This window comes from Lipotes vexillifer, unplaced genomic scaffold (genome assembly GCF_000442215.2).
Source record: "Lipotes vexillifer unplaced genomic scaffold, Lipotes_vexillifer_v1.1 scaffold382, whole genome shotgun sequence".
In the NCBI taxonomy this organism is placed as follows: domain Eukaryota; kingdom Metazoa; phylum Chordata; class Mammalia; order Artiodactyla; family Lipotidae; genus Lipotes; species Lipotes vexillifer.
The window spans coordinates 3,991,438-4,009,746 of NW_006780611.1; the positions used below are offsets into that span (position 1 = coordinate 3,991,438).

At 59.8% G+C, this 18,309-nt stretch overlaps 1 protein-coding gene across 2 annotated transcripts in view; it reads left to right on the forward strand.

Annotated features, from left to right (window-relative positions):
* The window catches only part of WNT7B (Wnt family member 7B), a 52,025-nt gene that overhangs the window by 16,069 nt on the left and 17,647 nt on the right, over positions 1 to 18,309 (forward strand). For both annotated transcript variants that reach the window (XM_007453908.1, XM_007453907.1), the window contains exon 2: positions 11,531 to 11,757. In XM_007453908.1, coding sequence (XP_007453970.1) covers positions 11,531 to 11,757 — 227 coding nt within the window. The remainder of the gene's footprint in view (positions 1 to 11,530; positions 11,758 to 18,309) is intronic.

Consider the following 18,309-nt stretch of genomic DNA (forward strand, 5'->3'; position numbering starts at 1 on the left):
GGGAGGGCGGGCTGGCAGCCGCCCGCCGGGGGCACGAGGGAGCAGGCGGACGCTTTGCTCTCTTCCCCGGGAACGCTGCGGGCAGCGAGCTGAGCGGAGCAGTGGCCTGGAAAGATTGCAACGGCCAGAGTCGGGTGCAGGGAGCCAGCCCGCAGGAGGCCCTGCCCACGAGCATTGGATGGATGGGTAAACTGAGGCTCCCAGAGGCCAATGAGAGACAGTGGCTGAGCGGAATTCGAACACAGGACCCCAACCCAGAGAACCTTCTTTAGGATACAGCTGCAGGTACCTAGATTGTCGCTTCAGCCCCTCACTCCACAGATGGGAAACTGAGGCCAGGGCGGGCGGGGGGGCCAGCTGGGCCCCTTCCTGCCTCCAGGCCTCTCTCCAGGCTGCCCAGCACCATGGAGCTCCCTGCTGGGTGTCCTCTTGAAGGCTTAGTTTCCTCATCTGTAAAGGGGGCTGGCAAGGCCCACCCTGAAGAGACCCCATGGGGATAAAGTAGGACAGGGTGGTGGGGGACACTGCTCAGGAAGGGTGGTCTTTTTGTTTTGTTGGATTTTTTTTTTTTTTCACAAGGGAGTTGTTTTGTCTTGTCGCCCCCATAAGTGCAGGCCCTGTGACTGGGCAGGTTAGGCGACAGGTCAGATGGCCAGGCCGGCTGCGACCAGGCCTGTGCTCTGCACCGCCTCCGGCCACGTCCCAGGGGGTTCAGGTGCTTCCAGTAGAGGGAGAAGCCATTTGCCAACAGAGGATTGATTGTGTCCAATTTTCAGATGAGAAAACTGAGTCTCAGAACAGCCTTGGAGTGGACTTCCTGAGGTCTGGGGCTGTCCCCAAGCCCCATGCTTCCCCCAAGCTGGCCTAGAACCCCGGCTGGGGAAGGAGATGAGCAGATTCAAGGCAGATCAGAGCAGGGGCAGGTGGCCTGCGTGCCCCTGGGCCCTTGCACTGGCTGCACCAGCCCCCAGCCTTCTGTTCCATTCTATCTTGATCCATCTGACAGGGGAAGGCTGTGGGGACCCTGCGGTGCTGGCTCTGGGACTGTGATGGTGGCCCAGGGGGTCTGCAGTGTGACCCCAGACTTGGAAGACAGTCTTGTCCCCACTTGACAAACAGGAGCACTGAGGCCAGCGTGCACCCCTGCCCCCAACTCTGCCCACAGGGCCCTGCTGGGCTCCAGAGCCAGTGAAGAGCCTCTTCCAGGCCATCTGTGGCTGTAACGATCTGGGCCAACTTCTGCCCACCTGAGGGAGAGGCTGGCAGGGACGCAGCCTTGGGTGGGCGTGGGGGCCAGGTGCCGCCCTCCCAGGTATTTGCGGAGTTACTTCCTGGACAAGTGGACCCCGGCTCGCCTCCCTGGCTGATCGCAGATAATTAGAACATTCTTCAAATATTTTGCCGGAGGATGCCTGAGGAGGAAGAATTACAAAGCGCCCGGGCCAGGAGCGTGGGCTGGAGGAGCCCTGGGCAGCTGGGCAGCCCGGGCCAGGTCAGGGATGGGGGCCTGGAGGCAGGCTGGGGATCTGGCCATCTCAGCCCGCCTGTCCCCACCTCCACGGGGGTGGAGGTGCTTACGTCCAAGGCCAGCTCAGAGCCCAGCTGGGTGCTGGGCAATGTTGGGGATCCCCCAGCTGGTGGTGGTGGCCAGACCCTGCCCCAAATGGCATCAGGAGAAGCCTGAGGGGGTCAAGCACAGAGTCCTGGCTCCCTGGGGGTCCGGTGGGTGGGAAGGCCTCTCAGAGGAGGGTCTCTGCGGTGGTGAGATCAGCAGGTCTGGGAAGAGGACCTGGAGGGTGAAGGTGCAGAGGCGGAAAGCTGAGTGTTGGAGGGTAAGAGTGGTAGGGGTGTGCCCGGGGCCAGCCTCATGACTGACAGCACCCAGGGCCAATGAGGAGCAGCCCAGGGCCGGGCCGGGAGGCCTGGCTCAGGCCCTGAAGCCCTGTCCTGCTGGTACGGGGGCAGGGCGGAGGGGCAGACTGGGGGTGGGGTGGGCCGCCCCGGAGGGCAGAGGGAGCCCTGGGCTGCCAGCGGGAAGCCCTCTCTCATCACTGCTCACCTTCCCAAAGGTGGTACAAGCCTCCTCCCCAGGAGGAAAGCAGGATGTCCCCCAGCGACCCCCTCCTGGCTCCCGGGGCTCTGGGAGGGGTCTGGGGTGTTGAGGCCCAGTGGGCTTAGTCATGAGGTCTGGGTTCCGGAAGGTACTTAGACCCTAGCCTCCCCCATGGAGTGCTGCCCCAGTCCTAGCCTCGGGGACATGCCCAGGATTCTGTGGTTGGTTAGGGGCAGGGGCTGCTCCAACCCAGAGCCCTGGGGATGGGTGGGCTGCATTAGAGCTAGTGTTCTGTCCAGTGAGAGGGAGCTGGGGGTCCATGCCATGGTAGGCCGTTTGCCCTCTGCGGGGGCATCTCTATCCTGGGCTGTGGTTTGTGGGGTCCTTGTTCGGGAATTTGTAGGAGAAACGAGATGCTGAGGTGGAGGTGCCTGGCTCCTGCGGCCACATCCGCGGCCATAGTTTTAAGGCCCTGAGGACAGATCAGATGGCGTGAGGCTTCCTCTGGGCCTGAGAGACTGTTCTGTCACGTGGACCCAGGCTGGCAATGATGCCACTTCTCTCTGGCTCTTTAAGTAGGAAGACAGGCAGATGCCAGTGGATCAGTGCCCTATCGAGGGCACTTTGGGGTGGCTTCATTCCCATAATCCCGGCACCCTGCCCACATCCTGGGACTCGAAGTGCTAGGCCCTCATCCGGAGGCTGACATTTTCTCAACAATATGTAAAGTGGGAATAAAATCTGCTCTTTATCGACCTGTAACAGTCAAAGAGAAAATGGGGTGCACCTGGGTCCCCCGCCCTGCTGAGAACGTGCCAGCTGCTCTCCACGAGAGCGGGGTCATTGTACCTGGGAGGCCTCAGCAGCTGAGTGCAAGCTGCCCTCACGAGTCCCACTGACTGATGCGTCCGTCCGTCACTCATTCGGCAGCTCCACGGTGACCACTGAGGCTTAGCTGGGCCTGGCGCAGGCCAGGCAGACTGCACAGTGGGCAATGAGATGGGCCACCACCCTGGAGCAGCACGCGGCCTGCATGGGGAGCACCTGGCACAGGTTTGGGGGCCTCCTTCAGCAGCCCTCCTGGGCGGTTCCCCCCAGTGTAGCCTCGTGCCCCCAGGGACCGATGGGGGAGGATGGTTCTCCAGGTGGACAGGTGACCCCTCCAACTGTCTTTGAGGGTCAGGGACGGGGTGATGAGACACTGACCGGTCTGGGGCTGGGATGTATGGGTCTTGGTCCCAGTTTCTTCCCTCCCTCCCTCCCTCCCTGAGCTACTTGGCAGGTGGCTGGACTTTCTGGACCTTTCAGTCCTTATTCTGAGGAATAACAATTATAATTATTTTCACAACATTTGCCCCCCGTCCTGCCACTGAGGGGACCCCTGAGCCCAGAGTCCAGCACACAGTAGGTGCTCACGCCACCTTGAGTCCAACAGCATGAGGGGCTTAGGGTAGAATCCTAGCTGCTGGGGCAGATTTGGAGGGCGTTAGCTCCTGAACGAAGCAGGGGTGTCCTACACAGAGACAGGGAGGGGCAGGGTGGCTCTAATCCCGAGCATTGGTGAGACACTGGCTCCCCCACTTGACCCCTCTTGAGTCCTCAGGGTCCCCGCTGTTGTTTCCCAAGGAAGAGCCCTAAGGCTGGGCCATGGCAGGACTGGCGCTTGGCCTAGACAGGGACCTTAGCTGGGTGGCACTGGGAAGAGGCTGCCCGTCAGGGTCTGGCCCCACTGGTGGGCCCAGCTCCTCGGGGCAGAGGACAGCTAGCAGGTGGGCAGCTCTGCCCCCTGGCCCCGAGTGCTGCCCAGGGGCAGGCTGAGAGCAGAAGGGCCCTGCCTGGTGCAGTCCCAGTCATGACGGGCTCCCTCCAATGTCACAGTCCTCAGGGTCTCCCGCGCCCATGCTTCTCATTGCCCTGGGAGCTGCTGAGGCAGCCTGCCTCTCTATTCAGGGTTCCCAGAGGATCAGGGCCCAGTGGGGACAGGCTGGCAGCATCTGGACGGAGTCCAGGCAGAGGCAGAGGGCGGCAGGCAGGCAGGGGGCAGCCCTCAGCAGAGCCAGGCTGGGGATGCCCTTGGATCCCCGGGCCTCTGAGCCTGGGTTTGGGCTGTGCTCTGGCCTAACCCAGCTCTGCCTGCAGGGGGCGGGGGCCCAGCCCACAGCAGCCCCCAGGAGCATGTGCTGCAGGAGGGGTTAGCACCCCTCAAGGCCGGGCACACAAAGCATCCAGGAATGATTTTTAATGTTCACATTTTTTTTTTTTTTTTTTTGCGGTACGTGGGCCTCTCACTGTTGTGGCCTCTCCCGTTGCGGAGCACAGGCTCCGGACGCGCAGGCTCAGCGGCCATGGCTCACGGGCCCAGCCGCTCCGCGGCATGTGGGATCTTCCCGGACCGGGGCACGAACCCGTGCCCCCTGCGTCGGCAGGCGGACTCTCAACCACTACGCCACTGGGGAAGCCCCACACATTTTATTTCTTAATTGTGCTTTTTCTTTATTTTAATTTTTGTAAGAAAACTTGGAGTTTGTATTCTTGCCTTGTTCTGCCAGCCCTGTAAACTTTTGTATTGCAACGGTTTACTTTTTTGTCGAGGTATAACTTACATAAAGTGCAGAAATCTCTAGTGGGCATTTTGATGCCTTTTCACCTACATGGGCACCTGTGTAACCCCTGCCCAGCTCGAGACAGAGAACGTTCGGGCCCCCAGCAGCGCAGGCTCCCCCCGGCCCCTCCCCATCAGTGCCTCCCACCTCAGGGCGACTTTTGAGTTCTGCTTGGCCTGGAGCCTTTTTTTTATTTTTAAGAAGATGTTGGGAGTAGGAGTTTATTAATTAATTAATTTATTTTTGCCGTGTTGGGTCTTCGTTTCTGTGCGAGGGCTCTCTCTAGTTGTGGCAAGCGGGGGCCACTCTTCATCGAGGTGCGCGGGCCTCTCACTATCGCGGCCTCTCTTGTTGCGGAGCACAGGCTCCAGACGCGCAGGCTCAGTAGTTGTGGCGCATGGGCCTAGTTGCTCAGCGACACGTGGGATCCTCCCAGACCAGGGCACGAACCCGTGTCTCCTGCGTCGGCAGGCGGACTCTCAACCACTGCGCCGCCAGGGAAGCCCCTGCCTGGAGCTCCTTGTACGTGGTAGCATCGGTGTTCTCCCGTCTTTCACTCCATGTGGTGTCTGGGGGAGTCATCCGTGTAAGCGGTTTGCATCTGGCTGGGTGAATGTACCGCAGTTTATCTGTCATTCTCCTGGTGATGGACACCTGGGTTGCTGTTTCCAGTTTGAGCTGGAGACCCGCATTCATGTCCTTTGGCAGATGTAAGTGCTTACTTTTCTTGGGTGTATAGACCCTAGTGTGAAGTTGCTGAGTCAGAGGGAAGAGCTGGTCCAGGAATGAACCCCTTGGTGGTGGATGCAGTGGCTGATATGAGCACCCACTGGCTTCAGAGTTGCCGGTTTAAGCATCGGTCCCCCTGATAGAAACAGCCCCCCACAAGGGGGCTGGATCCTGGGGGCTCAATGAATGAGGGTCAGTAATGGGGCTCCAGTCTCAGTCTGTGAGGGTTAGTTAACAATGGCCAACGTCGATGACCTCTCACTACAGGCCAGCTACGAAGTGCCATGTTACTTCGACTCAAGTACCCCTCCCGGCAGCTCTGTGATGTATCATGGCTATTATTACTCCCACTTTACAGATGTGGAAACTGAGGCACAGAGAGGTTAAGAAACTTGCCTGAGGTCTCAGAGCTAGGAAAAGGCAGAGCCAGTGTTCCAAACAAGCTGGCCCGCACCCGCGCTCATGTTCCTAACCCCTCCCCGCAGAGCTGCCAGGTGGGCAGCCTGGTACCCAGCTAATGATACAGCAAAGGCGCCCCCCCCCCCCCCCCCCCGTTCTCCCCAATCATGGCCTTCCCCCCAGAAGCCCCCCCCCCCCCGCCCTTGGCCACTTCTCTGCCCATCTGTCACCTGGCAGTGGTCACCTGCCCCTCAGCCCCACTGGAACCCCCTCGCCCTAGGCGCAGCCCCATGCACTTGCGCCGCTCTGGCAGGAGAAAGATCTTCTGATTTCCGGTGGCAGCCCCCTCCTTGCACAATGCCGGGCTCCAACCCAGCGCCCTCTGGTCTGAGATCAGAGCGCCCTGCCCACAGCCCCCAGGGACCGGGACGAGGTGGGGGCTTCTTGTCTGCAGGGCCTGAAACCCTCCTCCTCCGAGCTCCCTTCATGGGACTGGCCCAGGCCAGGAGTGAGGAAAGTTCCAGACTTTCAGCTTTGCCCACTCCCCCTGGCATCTTGCCTGTGTCCCGAGGCCCCTCCCTGAATAGCGCAGGGAGATGAGCCCAGAGCAGAATTTTCCATGGAAAAAGTCAGCAACTGAAACACGAGCGCCCCGCCCGGCTTCTCTGTGCTCAGGGCCACGCAGAGCCTCCCTGCCAGCCTCTCCTGGGGCACCTGGGCAGGCAGCTGAGGGTGGGCAGCCTCCCAGAGGGTGAGAGCCGGGCCCACCCAGTGGGACACCTTGCTGAAAGCGCCCATAGCATGTCCTCACCCCAAACTGCAGTTACCCCAGAATGCTGCCTGCGTCCCCTTCCTGTCTCCAGGAGGGCATCAGTTCTGTAGCCACCGTGTATTTTTACCCCTTTCCCACTCTGATGGTTTCCTAACGCGCCACTCCCATCTGCAGCCCCCTCCCCTCTGGGTGGAAGGAACAGTGCGGGCAGGCCTTCAGGTGTAGTGAGGCCAGGTCCTGGGCCGAGGCGGGCCAGGCCTGTTCAGGGAGGCCAGTGGTCAGACTGTGGGAGAGGGGATGGACGGGGCACCGGCCGGGTTGCCAGAGCTCAATCACTGGCACCGGCAGCTGTCCAGAAACCTGCACGAATTACCGAGTGACCTGGAGGGTTTTAAACGCAGGGAGGATGTAAGCTGTGTCTTGAGAATGAAGAGTGGGTGTAGTTTCCCACTCCAGGCCGTCTTCTGTATTATGCTCCTACTGTGTGCTGTGCTCTGAGCCACAGTGCTGTCTCCACCTGCGTTCTGGAAGCAGAGACCTGGCTGTGTGGCCTTGGGCAGGTCCCTTAGCCTCTCTGAGCTCCAGTCCGCACTCCTGTAACACGGGGATGGCAAGGCTCATCTTGCAAAGAGAGGATTGAGACACAGCGGAGGCCTGTGTTGTCCAAGGCGGGTGCTCAGAATGGGAATATTTAATATCTTTAGGGGAAAAAGATCTCCACATTCTAAGGGAGACAATGTTGAAATCATTTCTGAATTATCAACCATCTGATTATTTTTGCTCCTGGTGTACAGTGCGACTCTTTTCTCTGAAGCTTTTGTTTTATCTCTAATCCACACACTGACATCTGGAGGATGGCTGGGGGCTCCCATCCCCCTACTGCATCAGCACCAGTCGCCTGGGAGAAGCATACAGGGTGCCAGCCGGGCAAGGCCCCTCTGGTCTCCTTCCACAGATCCCACCTATGGCCGGGGGTGTGGAAGTCCTGTGTACAGAGAGCATTTTTAAAAAATTAATTAATTTTATTTTTGGCTGCGTTGGGTCTTCGTTGCTGTGTGTTGGGCTTTCTCTACTTGTGGCGAGCGGGGGCTACTCTTCGTTGCGGTGCGCGGCCTTCTCATTGCGGTGGCTTCTCTTGTTGAGGAGCACGGGCTCTAGGCGCGTGGGCTTCAGTAGTTGTGGTGCACGGGCTTCGCTGCTCTGCGGCATGTGGGATCTTCCCGGACCAGGGATCGAACCCGTGTCCCCTGCATTGGCAGGAGGATTCTTAACCACTGAGCCACCAGGGAAGCCCAGAGAGCATTTTTAAAAATCGTGTTCAAAGTTCATTTAACATAAAATTTGCCACATCACTTTCACCGTGTTAAAGTATACAATTCCGTGGCATTTCATACATCCTCAACGTTGTGTAACCATCACCTCTATCTAGTTCCGTAACTTTGCCATCACCCCAGGTGGAAATTCCACACCTAGGAAGCAGGGACTTCTCATTACCCCTCCCCCAGCCCCCAGCCTACCCTGCTTCTGTCTCTGTGGATTTACCTTCGCTGGACATTTCATAGAAAAGGAATCGTAAAATATGTGGCCTTTTGTGTCTGGCTTCTTTCACTGAGTATGTTTTTGAGGTTCATCCGTGTAGCATGTGTCTGTACTTTATTCCTTTTTATGGCCAAATAATATTCCACCGTCTGGGTTAGACCACATTCTGTTTATCCATTCATCCGTTGATAGACACTTGGGTTATTTCCTCCTTTTGGCTATCGTGACTAGTGCTGCTATGAACATTTGTGTACAGGTTTTTGTTTGAGCGCCTGCCTTCATTCTTTTGAACATACACCTAGGAGTGGAATTGCTGGGTGCTATGGTCATTCCTTTTTGAGGAACTTCCCAGCTGCTGTCTACAGCGGCTGCACCATTTTACATTCTCAGCAGCAATGCATAAGGGTCCCAGTTTCCCCACATCCTTGCCAATGCGTGCTATTTTCTGTCATTTTGATCATAGCCATCTTGGTGGGTGTGAGGTATTTCCTCTCTGTGGTTCTGATTTGCATTTTACGCTAATGATGATTGATGTTTAGAATCTTTTCCCGTGCTCGTTGGCCCATTTGTCTCTCCTTGGAGAAAGGTTTAAGTCCTTCACTCATTTTTTAAATGTGGTCTTCTTGTTATTGACTTGCAGGAGCTCTTTTTGACATAATCCCTGAGTATTCATTCATTCGTTCATTCATTCATCCACTCCACACTCATGGTTGGCTACACGGGGCAGTCCCTGAGGCCCTAGGGCCAGCTCAGACCTGGCACTGCCCTCGACGTGTTTGCGGGCTGGTGGGGGAGCCCGGGGTGGAAACAACGACCATGAGACCAGGGGTGAGGTTGGTACTCGAGGGACAAGCGTCCACAATGCGTGTCCTTGGTGCCCGGGGAAGAGGGGTTTGAGCCCAGTGGGGCTTTGCCCTTGGGCCTGGAAGGGCAGGAGAGTTTTCGAGACAGAAGAAAGGGAGGGAGACCAGCATGCCAGGCAGAGGCATGAGCTCAAGCAGGGGTGGCAGGGTCGTCAGAGGCCAGATCCTAGGAGGCCTCCGATTCTGATCAAAGGAACCCAGGGAGCTGTAGGTGGGCTCTCAGGGACACCATCAGGGTGGAGTGGGGGGAGGTGGGTGCAAGGGGTGGCCTGCCTGGAGTGGGGAGACCAGGGCTGCAATAATCTGTTTCTGCCCCCAGGTGCATCCAGTTAGTCCCCATTTGTCTGAACTTCTGCCCCCAGGAGCAAGGGTTCTTACCCTGGGCTGCAGGGCCTTGGCAGCCCAGAGCCTGCTGGAAGAATCTGGGGATGGGGAATGTGCTTTTCGCATCCAGGCTCCGACCAGAGGCCTGGAGGCTGGTGCCCGGCAGGGTTCCCATCCATCTCATTTCCCTGGGTTGGTTTTCTGAGCATCCACAATTACTTTGGGCTGAATTCCCCAGATTCCAGCCCGCTCCCAGCCCCGCCTGCCCAGATGCTCTTCCTTCACGCCAGCCTCAGGCGTTGCTGCCCCTTGTGCCCGTGGGAGACCCAGGGGGGTCTTGGCCAGATTAGTGGGTGGGGCTGGCGGGCCACGGGGATTGAGTGTCGCTGGGGCCTCCTGGTCACAGCACGTGCTGTGGGCTCAGGCCACACGGGGACTTTCCCAGCTTGCTGTGGGTGCTCGGCTGCCCTGGAAAAACACTGACTCGTTTCTCTCAAGAAAGGGGCTGGCAGGCTGTGGGCAGAAGGAGGGAACTCACTGTGCTAGGAGGCCAGGGCCTGCGCAGCGGCTTTGGGGAGCCCCTTGTGGCCTCCCCACTCCCACCTTTTGCCCCCTGGTCTGTCGTTTGGAAGCCAGACTCTGTCTTGAAACCCAGCTGTTGCTGTGGGTCTGCCGAACCCAGCTTGCCTCCTTTCAGCTTGCTGTCCCTTCCCTGGGTGCGTAAAACCAAACAGTTGATGCAGCTTCTGTGGGGAAACGGCCTGCCAGTTCCTCAGAAAGCAAAACCAACTACCTTGTGACCCAGCAATTCCACTCCTAGGTACATGCCCCGAAGAATGGAAAATAGGGACTCAAAGAAAACTTGTGTGCACGTGTTCAGAGCAGCGTTATTCACAACAGCCAAAAGGTGGAAACAACCCAAATGTCCATCAGTGATGAAGGGATAAACAGAATGCGATCTCGCATTACAGTGGAATACTATTTGGCCATAAAAAAGAAGGAAGTTCATGATACAATGAGGATGAACTTTGAGGAGGTTTATACTAAGTGAAAGAAGCCAGGCACAAAAGGTCACATGTTGTATGATTCCATCCATATGAATGTTCAGAACCAGCAAATCCACAGGCACGGAAAGCAGATTAGTGGCTGCCAGGGGCTGGGGGAGTGACTGCTAAGGGGTAGGGGGTTGCCTTCTGGGGTGGTGAGTGCCTTGGAACTTGATAGAGGTGGTGGTTGACCAACATTGGGAATGTACTCAATGCCACAGGACTTTAAAATGGTTAACTTTCTGCAATGTGAATTTCACCTCCTTAAACAAATAAACAATCACACTGATGACACCCAGGGGAAGAGAGAAAGAGCAGAGCAAGTGCCCCCAGTTCCTGCAGGCTGCTGGGAGATTAATTACAAGGCACTCTCAGGGGACCACTCTGAGAATACAATGTTGCAATAAAGCACCCTGCCGAGCCCAGCACACAGTAGGTACTCAATTCACATCAGATCCTGTTTCCTCCTCTGAGTGCACCCAGTCTTTCAGAAACAATAACAACAGTCATCCCCACGTGTGTGTGCAGCCTTTCTCCCCTCGGAGAGGTGTTTTATACCCTATGTCATGGGTGTGAAAACTGAGTCTCAGAGAGGCAGAATGTCTCCCCAAGGTCACACACGGGCTGTGGCTGCAGTCAGGACCTGGTGGGCTTGGCTCAGGACCTGGTGGGCTTGGCTCCCAGCCTGCCCAGACTACTTCGCAGCCTGCCTGGTCCAGGCACCCTGGGGTGGAGGGAGCCGGGGGTCTACAAGTGATGGGAAAGCCTCAGTTGTCTGGGAGTTGGGGTCTGCTGCTTGGGGGCAGCTGTGGACAGTCGCAAGCTGGTGGCTGTCAAATCCACGAAGGGTCTGTGTGTCTGATTCGGAGGCACAGAGAGGCGTGGTTCTTGTGTTCCACGGGACTGTTGATTCATGAAACTTGTGATCCCGTGGTTCCTGCGATCCCGTTCCTGCAGATTCGAGGCTGAGGGGGCACGGGTGTGTGTGCCTTTTCAAGCTGGAATCCTGTGTGCAGGTCAGTGGAACATGGTGCTTGAGGGCAGGGCTCTGTGCTTTGTTCCCTGGAGGGCAGAGCTTGGCACGAGGTGGGCTCCTGGAACACGTCTGCTGGCCGAGGGACTGAGTGGGGAGAGTGGCAGGCGTGGGGTGGCGGGAGCCTGCCAAGGTGTCTCACCTCCTCGGCATCCTCTCCCCCCTGCAGAGCGCTGTCATCCGTCGTGGCCCTGGGAGCCAACATCATCTGCAACAAGATCCCTGGCTTGGCCCCGCGGCAGCGTGCCATCTGCCAGAGCCGGCCCGATGCCATCATCGTGATTGGGGAGGGGGCGCAGATGGGCATCAACGAGTGCCAGTACCAGTTCCGCTTCGGACGCTGGAACTGCTCCGCCCTCGGCGAGAAGACTGTCTTCGGGCAAGAGCTCCGAGTAGGTAAGGGCGCCTCCGGGCGGGGACCCCGCCTTCGGGGCTTTGGGTGCCTGGGGGCCAGGCCACCCACTGAAGGCCAGGCCAGGTGGCCCACGCTCGCTTTTCTACACCTGCTGGCTGATTTCTTTGCTGTAACAGCACTTCTCTGGGTCTGGCCTGCTGGAGGCCCAGAACCCCAGGGAGACCCGGACCTGGACCTGGCCTGGCCCTCTGGGACACTGCCGCGTCTGGAACGAGGGAGGTGTCGACAGGGGCCAGCCCGTGTGAATGGATGAGGGCCCTTGCTCTGGGCTGTCAGGCTGGGGGACGCTGTCCTGTGTGGACGTGAGCAGGGAGGTTGGTTGCGAAGTGGTTAGAGGCACGCCGTGCTGATGCGCGGCAGCTGGGTGGCCCTAGGCACGAGGCTTTGTCTCTCCATGTCTCTGTGTCTGTGTCTGGAAATGGGGTAACAGTAGTGGTTCCTGCAGGGGGTGATTGGTTGGGGGGCTTGATGTGAAAGGTGGCGGCCCACAGGGAGCACTGTATGATTGTAGCTGGGATTCCGAGAGTGGAAGGGACTCTGGCCGGAGGGGACAGCAGGGCGCAGCAGTGTGACAGGTGGGGGCAGGGAGGAGTCCGGCTGGAGGGAGGGCAGGGTTGGGGGGTTGTGCAGGGGGAGTTGGGACGGGGGAGAGGGGTGGCCTCCGATTCTGTGGGCAGTGGCACATCCAGATTTCTGTGGGCCGAGCCCCGCTGCGCTTTGCACAGTCCCTGGGCCACACGGCCCCAGGGGAGGCTCCCGTGTGCCCATTTTACAGGGAAGGAGACTGAGGAGTGAAAGGGAGAAGTGGGGCTTGCGGAGCCTGACCTGATTTGTGTGTGTGTGACCTTGGGTCTGGCCCTTGGGGCTTCGGGGCCTCAGTTTCCTCGTTTATAACCTGAGCTCTGAGCGAGCAGGCCCTTATCTGGGTCCCCAGCGCCTCTCCCAGTGCCTGTGTGCAGTAGGTACTTAATGAACAGCTGTTGAACGAGTGAGGGTGGGGGTGGTGAGACGACCTGCCACCCCCCCGCCCCAGGCCATTGTGAGGGTCAGAGGGCAGAGAGTGATAAGGGGACACAGTGCCGGGCATGCAGGGCTGCCCTGTTATTCCAGACCCCAACCTGCGGGCACAGGTGAGCCTCCAAACGTGTGATTACAACAGGTCCTTCTGTTCCCAGAGGGCCAAGGAGCCTGGGCCTTTGGAGCGGAGTCACAGCTGGCAGGACTGAGGCCAGAGCTGAGCTCTGCAGGGCTTGGAACGCCTGCGTGGGGCTGGGGGAGGCACAGGGGAAAGCCCCCAGGGGCTCCTATGCGGTGAGCAGCCTGTGGGTGGCACCTGGCACGGAGGGTGGCACCGCCCCCTCCCGAGGGCCGCACCACCCAAGTGCAGCTTCCTCCCTCCAGGTGCCAGCGGAGAGGGTGGGACTGCCTGCCCTGTCCCCCACAGTTGGGAGGGCATGGGCACCAGTGCCCGCTTCATGCCAGGTGCCCACCTGCCTGCCTGGCACTCCCCGTCCCCTTCCCACCCACCCCGTGCCCCAGGACCCTGGGCTCTGATGCAGCTGTGACCATCGCCACAGCACAGCTGAGGATACTGAGGCCAGGGGACTTGTGCGGTGGCCAGTGGCCACACGGGGGAGCTGGGTTCAGATCCCCTTTCTGGTAGCCCTCCCTGCCTCCCTGTGCAAAGGGGGACGGGCAGTGGACCTGGTCCTGTGGCCTGAGGACAGGTGGGAACTTGCCCTTCATTTAGGACCTCAAGACATAGGCGGTGAGGGAGGCCCGGCCACTCTGATCCTCTCCTCAGGGTCAGGCCCCAGGCGGGGAGTTCACCAATAGTACCAGTAGTAAATGGCGGGCTCCTATACACCCTCCAAAGCCCAGAGGATTGGCGTAGGCCCCCCTGCCAGCGACCGGCCCCCGCACAGGGGGACCCACATCACTCTCCCTGAGAGCAGCCCCTGGTGCTGTAAGGATCTCGGCTTACAGCTCACAGCTGTTCCTTCTTGGAGTCTAGCCCTCTGCCCACAGAGACGGGTGCCTACAGCCAAGGACGGGCTGATGCAGAGGGTATAAAGTCCCCTCGTGCAGGTGGGGCTGCTCTGTGACATTCTTCACGCCCTGAGCTCCCTTGGGATCAGGCATCTCAGGCTCTGCTTCTAGGGAGCCCACCTAGGACACCCCTCTCACTTTCACGAGCACTTCAGAGGCAGAGTTTTTGGCAGAGATGTCCACACCCACTGTCCCCGTCCCTCATTTTCTCACTCCAGTCACCCCTGTCCCGGCCATTAGTGACCTTGGTGTGGCCGAGTGCCCCTCTTCCTTGGCTGGGCCCCAGCTCACCTGGGCTTCCTCTAGCCTCTGGTTGCTCCTTCCCAGCCCCGCCCCAATCAGCTCTCCGCCGGCGTCAAGACCGGCACGGCTGCCCCCTGTGGACCACTCGGCGCGGCTGACCCACGGGAGCCTCTGGTCAACACGCTCAGCATCTTGCTGCTGAAATCTCCATCCTCAGCCTCCCCTGCTGGCCTGACCACCCAGTCGTCCAGCAGAAACCTGGGGTTGTCCCCTCTGTCCATCCCCCCACTCTGCCCCATGGCCACTGCGGGCCTGCCTCCCTGGCCCTCCTCTGGCAGCTGTCAGTTCCTCCCTCTGCCTCCTTCCCCGCCCCGTCCATGCCATGTCACTCCCTTCCTCCAAAACCTTCAGTAGCTCCCTATTGCCCAGGATAAAGTTAGCTTCCTAGCTTGGAGTCTGAGTAGCCCCTGCCTCCCTCCATCCCTTCTGGAAACTAGAGCTTTAGCCATCGCTGAGCCTGCCAGGCCCCTTCCCTCCTGCAGCTTCTCACCCTGGGAGGCCCTTCCCCTCTGCCTGCTTATTCACATCTGATTTCCCCGCTGGCCGGCAACGCCTTTTTTCACCTCCGTCTGAAGCCACGCCCTGGCGCTTCCTCCTCCCGGGCCTGTCAGCCCAAGGCCAGCTCAGCACCTGCCTGAGGTTCCCTCTGCTCTCTGCCCCCGGGGGATGGGCTTCCTAACACCCAGGCTGTCTCCCGACCAGCCTGAAGGCCCCCTCCGGCTCCTCGCTGCCCTCCGAGGAAGGCCCAGCTCTCAGCCAGGAGGGCCCTGGCTGCAGGCTGAGCTGGGCTGAGCCCTGCAGGCAGCAGGAGTCCCTCTGCGTGCTGTCATGGTGGTCTGAGCAGGCCCCTTGCTCCGCCCAGGGCTCAGCTCCTGGGACTCACAAGCAGGAAGTCAGAGGCCAGCCCATGTAAGAGGCATGCAGGTGCCCCGGGCACGGGATCGGAGCCGGGCCATGGGCTGGCAGGCAGCCACTCGAGCGGTGCCAATTAATGATTGGCCCTGAGAGGGGGGATGGCCTGGGTGGGTGGGACAGGCCCCCTTCAGGCCCTGCCTGTGACCTTGGGCCACACCTAAATCTTGAGAGCTGAAGGCAAACCCTTTAAAGGCGCAAATCGACGCCTGTGCAAAGTTCCAACTCCTTTTCCAGCACCTGGCGCTGTTGCTCGGATGCTTCCAGGGATGGGGAGCTTACTACTCCACTAAGATAGATCTTTCTTATGATGACCCTGTGCCGGCTTTGCCCTGGGGCCCTCTGGGGGCCAGTTGCTGTGCTTCCTCTGGGGAGTTGAGGCTCACCCTAATCCTCCCTCCACCAACGAGGTCTCCCCTCACGCCGGGCGGCCTCCACCCTCTGGCCACCGGAGCCCACCCAAGCCTATTTCCTCCCCTACAGAGCGAGGCTGGGCCACCCTGGCCCCTCCTACCCGTCTCTCCCGTTACCTGGAAATGAGCTTGTCGGGGTGGGGTACGTGAATGTGTCCCCAACTCAGCTGTCTTCTTCCATGGGGTGCGGGAGGAGGACGGGGAAAGCATGAGAGTCAGGGGTGAACCTTGTATTCCAGGGACACCCGTTAGAAACTCAGGGTCCCCAGGCAGGGCATTTCTAACAGGCGCTACAGCGGAATGAGGACTGCTGTTGAGGGCTTCCTTGATGGGGTGATGTGTCCGTTGAGACCCGAGGGAGGATCAGAGTGACCCAGACCAGCCTGAAGGTGAGAGCAGGGAAGGGGGCTCCAGGTGGAGGGAACAGCATGTGCCAAAGTCCAGAGGCCACAGAAGAAAGTGGATGGTATTTTCCAGGAACTGTGGGAGCGTCCGGAGCAAACGGGACGGTGGGGAGACCGGAGGCGGCAGGAGGGGTCACGGCTGGAGGGCTGTGGGCTGAGGCGTGAGCGCTGTGAAGGCCAGGAAGGCACAGGTGGGTCTGAGCACAGAGGGGCTTCTGCCGCCCACCGCCCCATCTCTGCCTGAGCCCAGCCCCTTGGGACCCACTGGCACGGGCATGGGGGCTGCAGCTGCGTGCACTCGGGCCCCCGCCCACCCCGAGCTGCCATGGAACACTGAGTCCCGCCCATCACGTGCCGCTCGGACATGACCAGGCATAGGGGCCACCCCTAATTCTGCCTCACGTGGCCCCCGTTTGTTTTGTGGGTGAGATTTGCATTGGGAGCAAGCCCTGAGCCTCCTGGCTGCCTGCAGTAGGGGCTCAGCAAAGGCCATCAGTTTCTGGACACCCTGAGGGAGCAGAGTGGCCTACCTCTGAGTGTCTGAAAGGCAAGGGTCTGGGGGCTTCCAAGTCAGCCACTGGCCAGGGCCTTGGAGGAGAAAGGGCAGCTTCCAGGCCCTGTGCACCTACTGCATGCCCGGGCCCCTGCCCGGGGCTTGCACACCAGGCTCAGGGAGGTCCGACACGAGTCCCCAGGAGGGACGAAGCCTGCACTGTCCACTCTGGAGGCACAGGCCACCGTGGGCAGGAGAGCGCTTGAAATATGGTGCGTGCAAGCTGCGATGTGCCGTTGAGTGTAAGATACATGGCAGGTTTCAAAGACTTGGAGAGAAAAAAAGCAAGTAAAATAGCTCTTTAATGATCTTTTCACATTAAGATGTAGAAATGGTATTATTTGGATATATTGGCTAAATAAAATATGTTACCAAGTTTAAGCTCACCTAATTATCTTCACTTTCCTTTATGTGGCAACTAGAAAAGTTAAAATGACCTGCGTGGCTTGTGTGAGACTTCTGTTGGTGGCACTGCTCTCAGAGGGGTCAGGAGTTGCCCGGAGTCACCCTGGTCAGGGGCAGAGCGGACATTCGAACCCAGGTCTGACTGCCTTCTCCCAGGACGCCGTCCTCCAGCTCGGCTGAGGGCAGAGGGTCACTGACCATCTGCTTCCTGGGGCAAGCGCAGGGGCGTGAGGGTGGCTCCCTTTGGCAGCCCCTGTAACTGCTGAGCCTGCAAGCACTGAGTGCCTGCTGCCTGTCGGGCCAGGGGCCGGGCGCTGGCAGTGGAGCGAAGGCCACCCAGCCCTACTCTCGGAGCCTTGCACCCAGGATGCCCTGGGTGAGCCGATGGGGCTGGACTGGGAGGCCTGCCTGGGCCCCGGCCTTGCACCGGGCAGGCCCTCTCGGCCCACAGGCCCCATCTCTGAGGGACACACAGCTTCGTCCTGTCTGTCCTGGTCACTCCCTACCCCCACCCCCATCCCGGGGGCCCAGCCTGAGGCAGCAGAACAGACATTGTCCAGGCTCGAGGCTCGGGGTCCAGGCAGCCAGGACACTAGGGAGAATTGGGGCCTCGAATGTCAGAATCAGAAAGACTTTCCTGGAGGCAGGGCTCCCCAAGCCCACTCCTGGTTCAGGGTGTGATGAGCCTTGGTCGCTTGGGTGGCCCTGGCTCTGGGCCCCTGCACCGGAAGGCCAACTTGCTCCCGGGAGCAGCGGTTCCTGAGACGACCAGGCTCTGGGCCCGCCAGTGGTGAGCAGCTGGGGGCTTAGGCTGGGCGGTGGTTGATCCCTCCGTGTGACTCCTCTAGGTCCGCCTGGAGCTCATCCAGGATGGGAATTTTCCACCTTCCCTGGCAGGGCCCGGACAGACCAGGACAGGCTGTTGGGGAGCGGATGGGGTCTGGGAGGGGAGAGGGCGCTGCCGCGGTCCCACCGTGTGACCCTGGGCACGGCCTCCCATTCTCCGGGCCCCCGTCTACCCACCCACACCAGGGCTGAGGCTGGGGCCCCGACGCCACCAGGACTTGGGGGGGCGTCTGTCCTCAGAATAGGAGCAGGAAGACCCTCTGCTTCCTTGGCACGCACATCTGCCCAGGGCTCCACGGACGAGGGGTCCAGGATGCTGGCCTCTGGTCCACCGAGCAGGACACAGATCCCAGGTGGGCGGGCCTCCACCCCCGGCCTCCAAGGGCAAGGCCTGGCCCAGACCTCAGTCCATCTCCACCTGGGACCCCTCCTGCCGCCACTGTGGGAGCACCATTCCCCCGAGGCCGCCGCGGCCGGCCCTTGCACAAACATCACTCGCTCCTGGTTCCCCTGTCCGCACAGCATAGATGAGGAGACTGAGGCCCACGGAAGCCTGTCTTGGCCAAGGTCACACGCCGGTGAGAACTAGAGATCTGAACCCATGGTTCAGCCCTGTGCCCCGGCGGGGGTCCGAGTACCGGCTGGTGG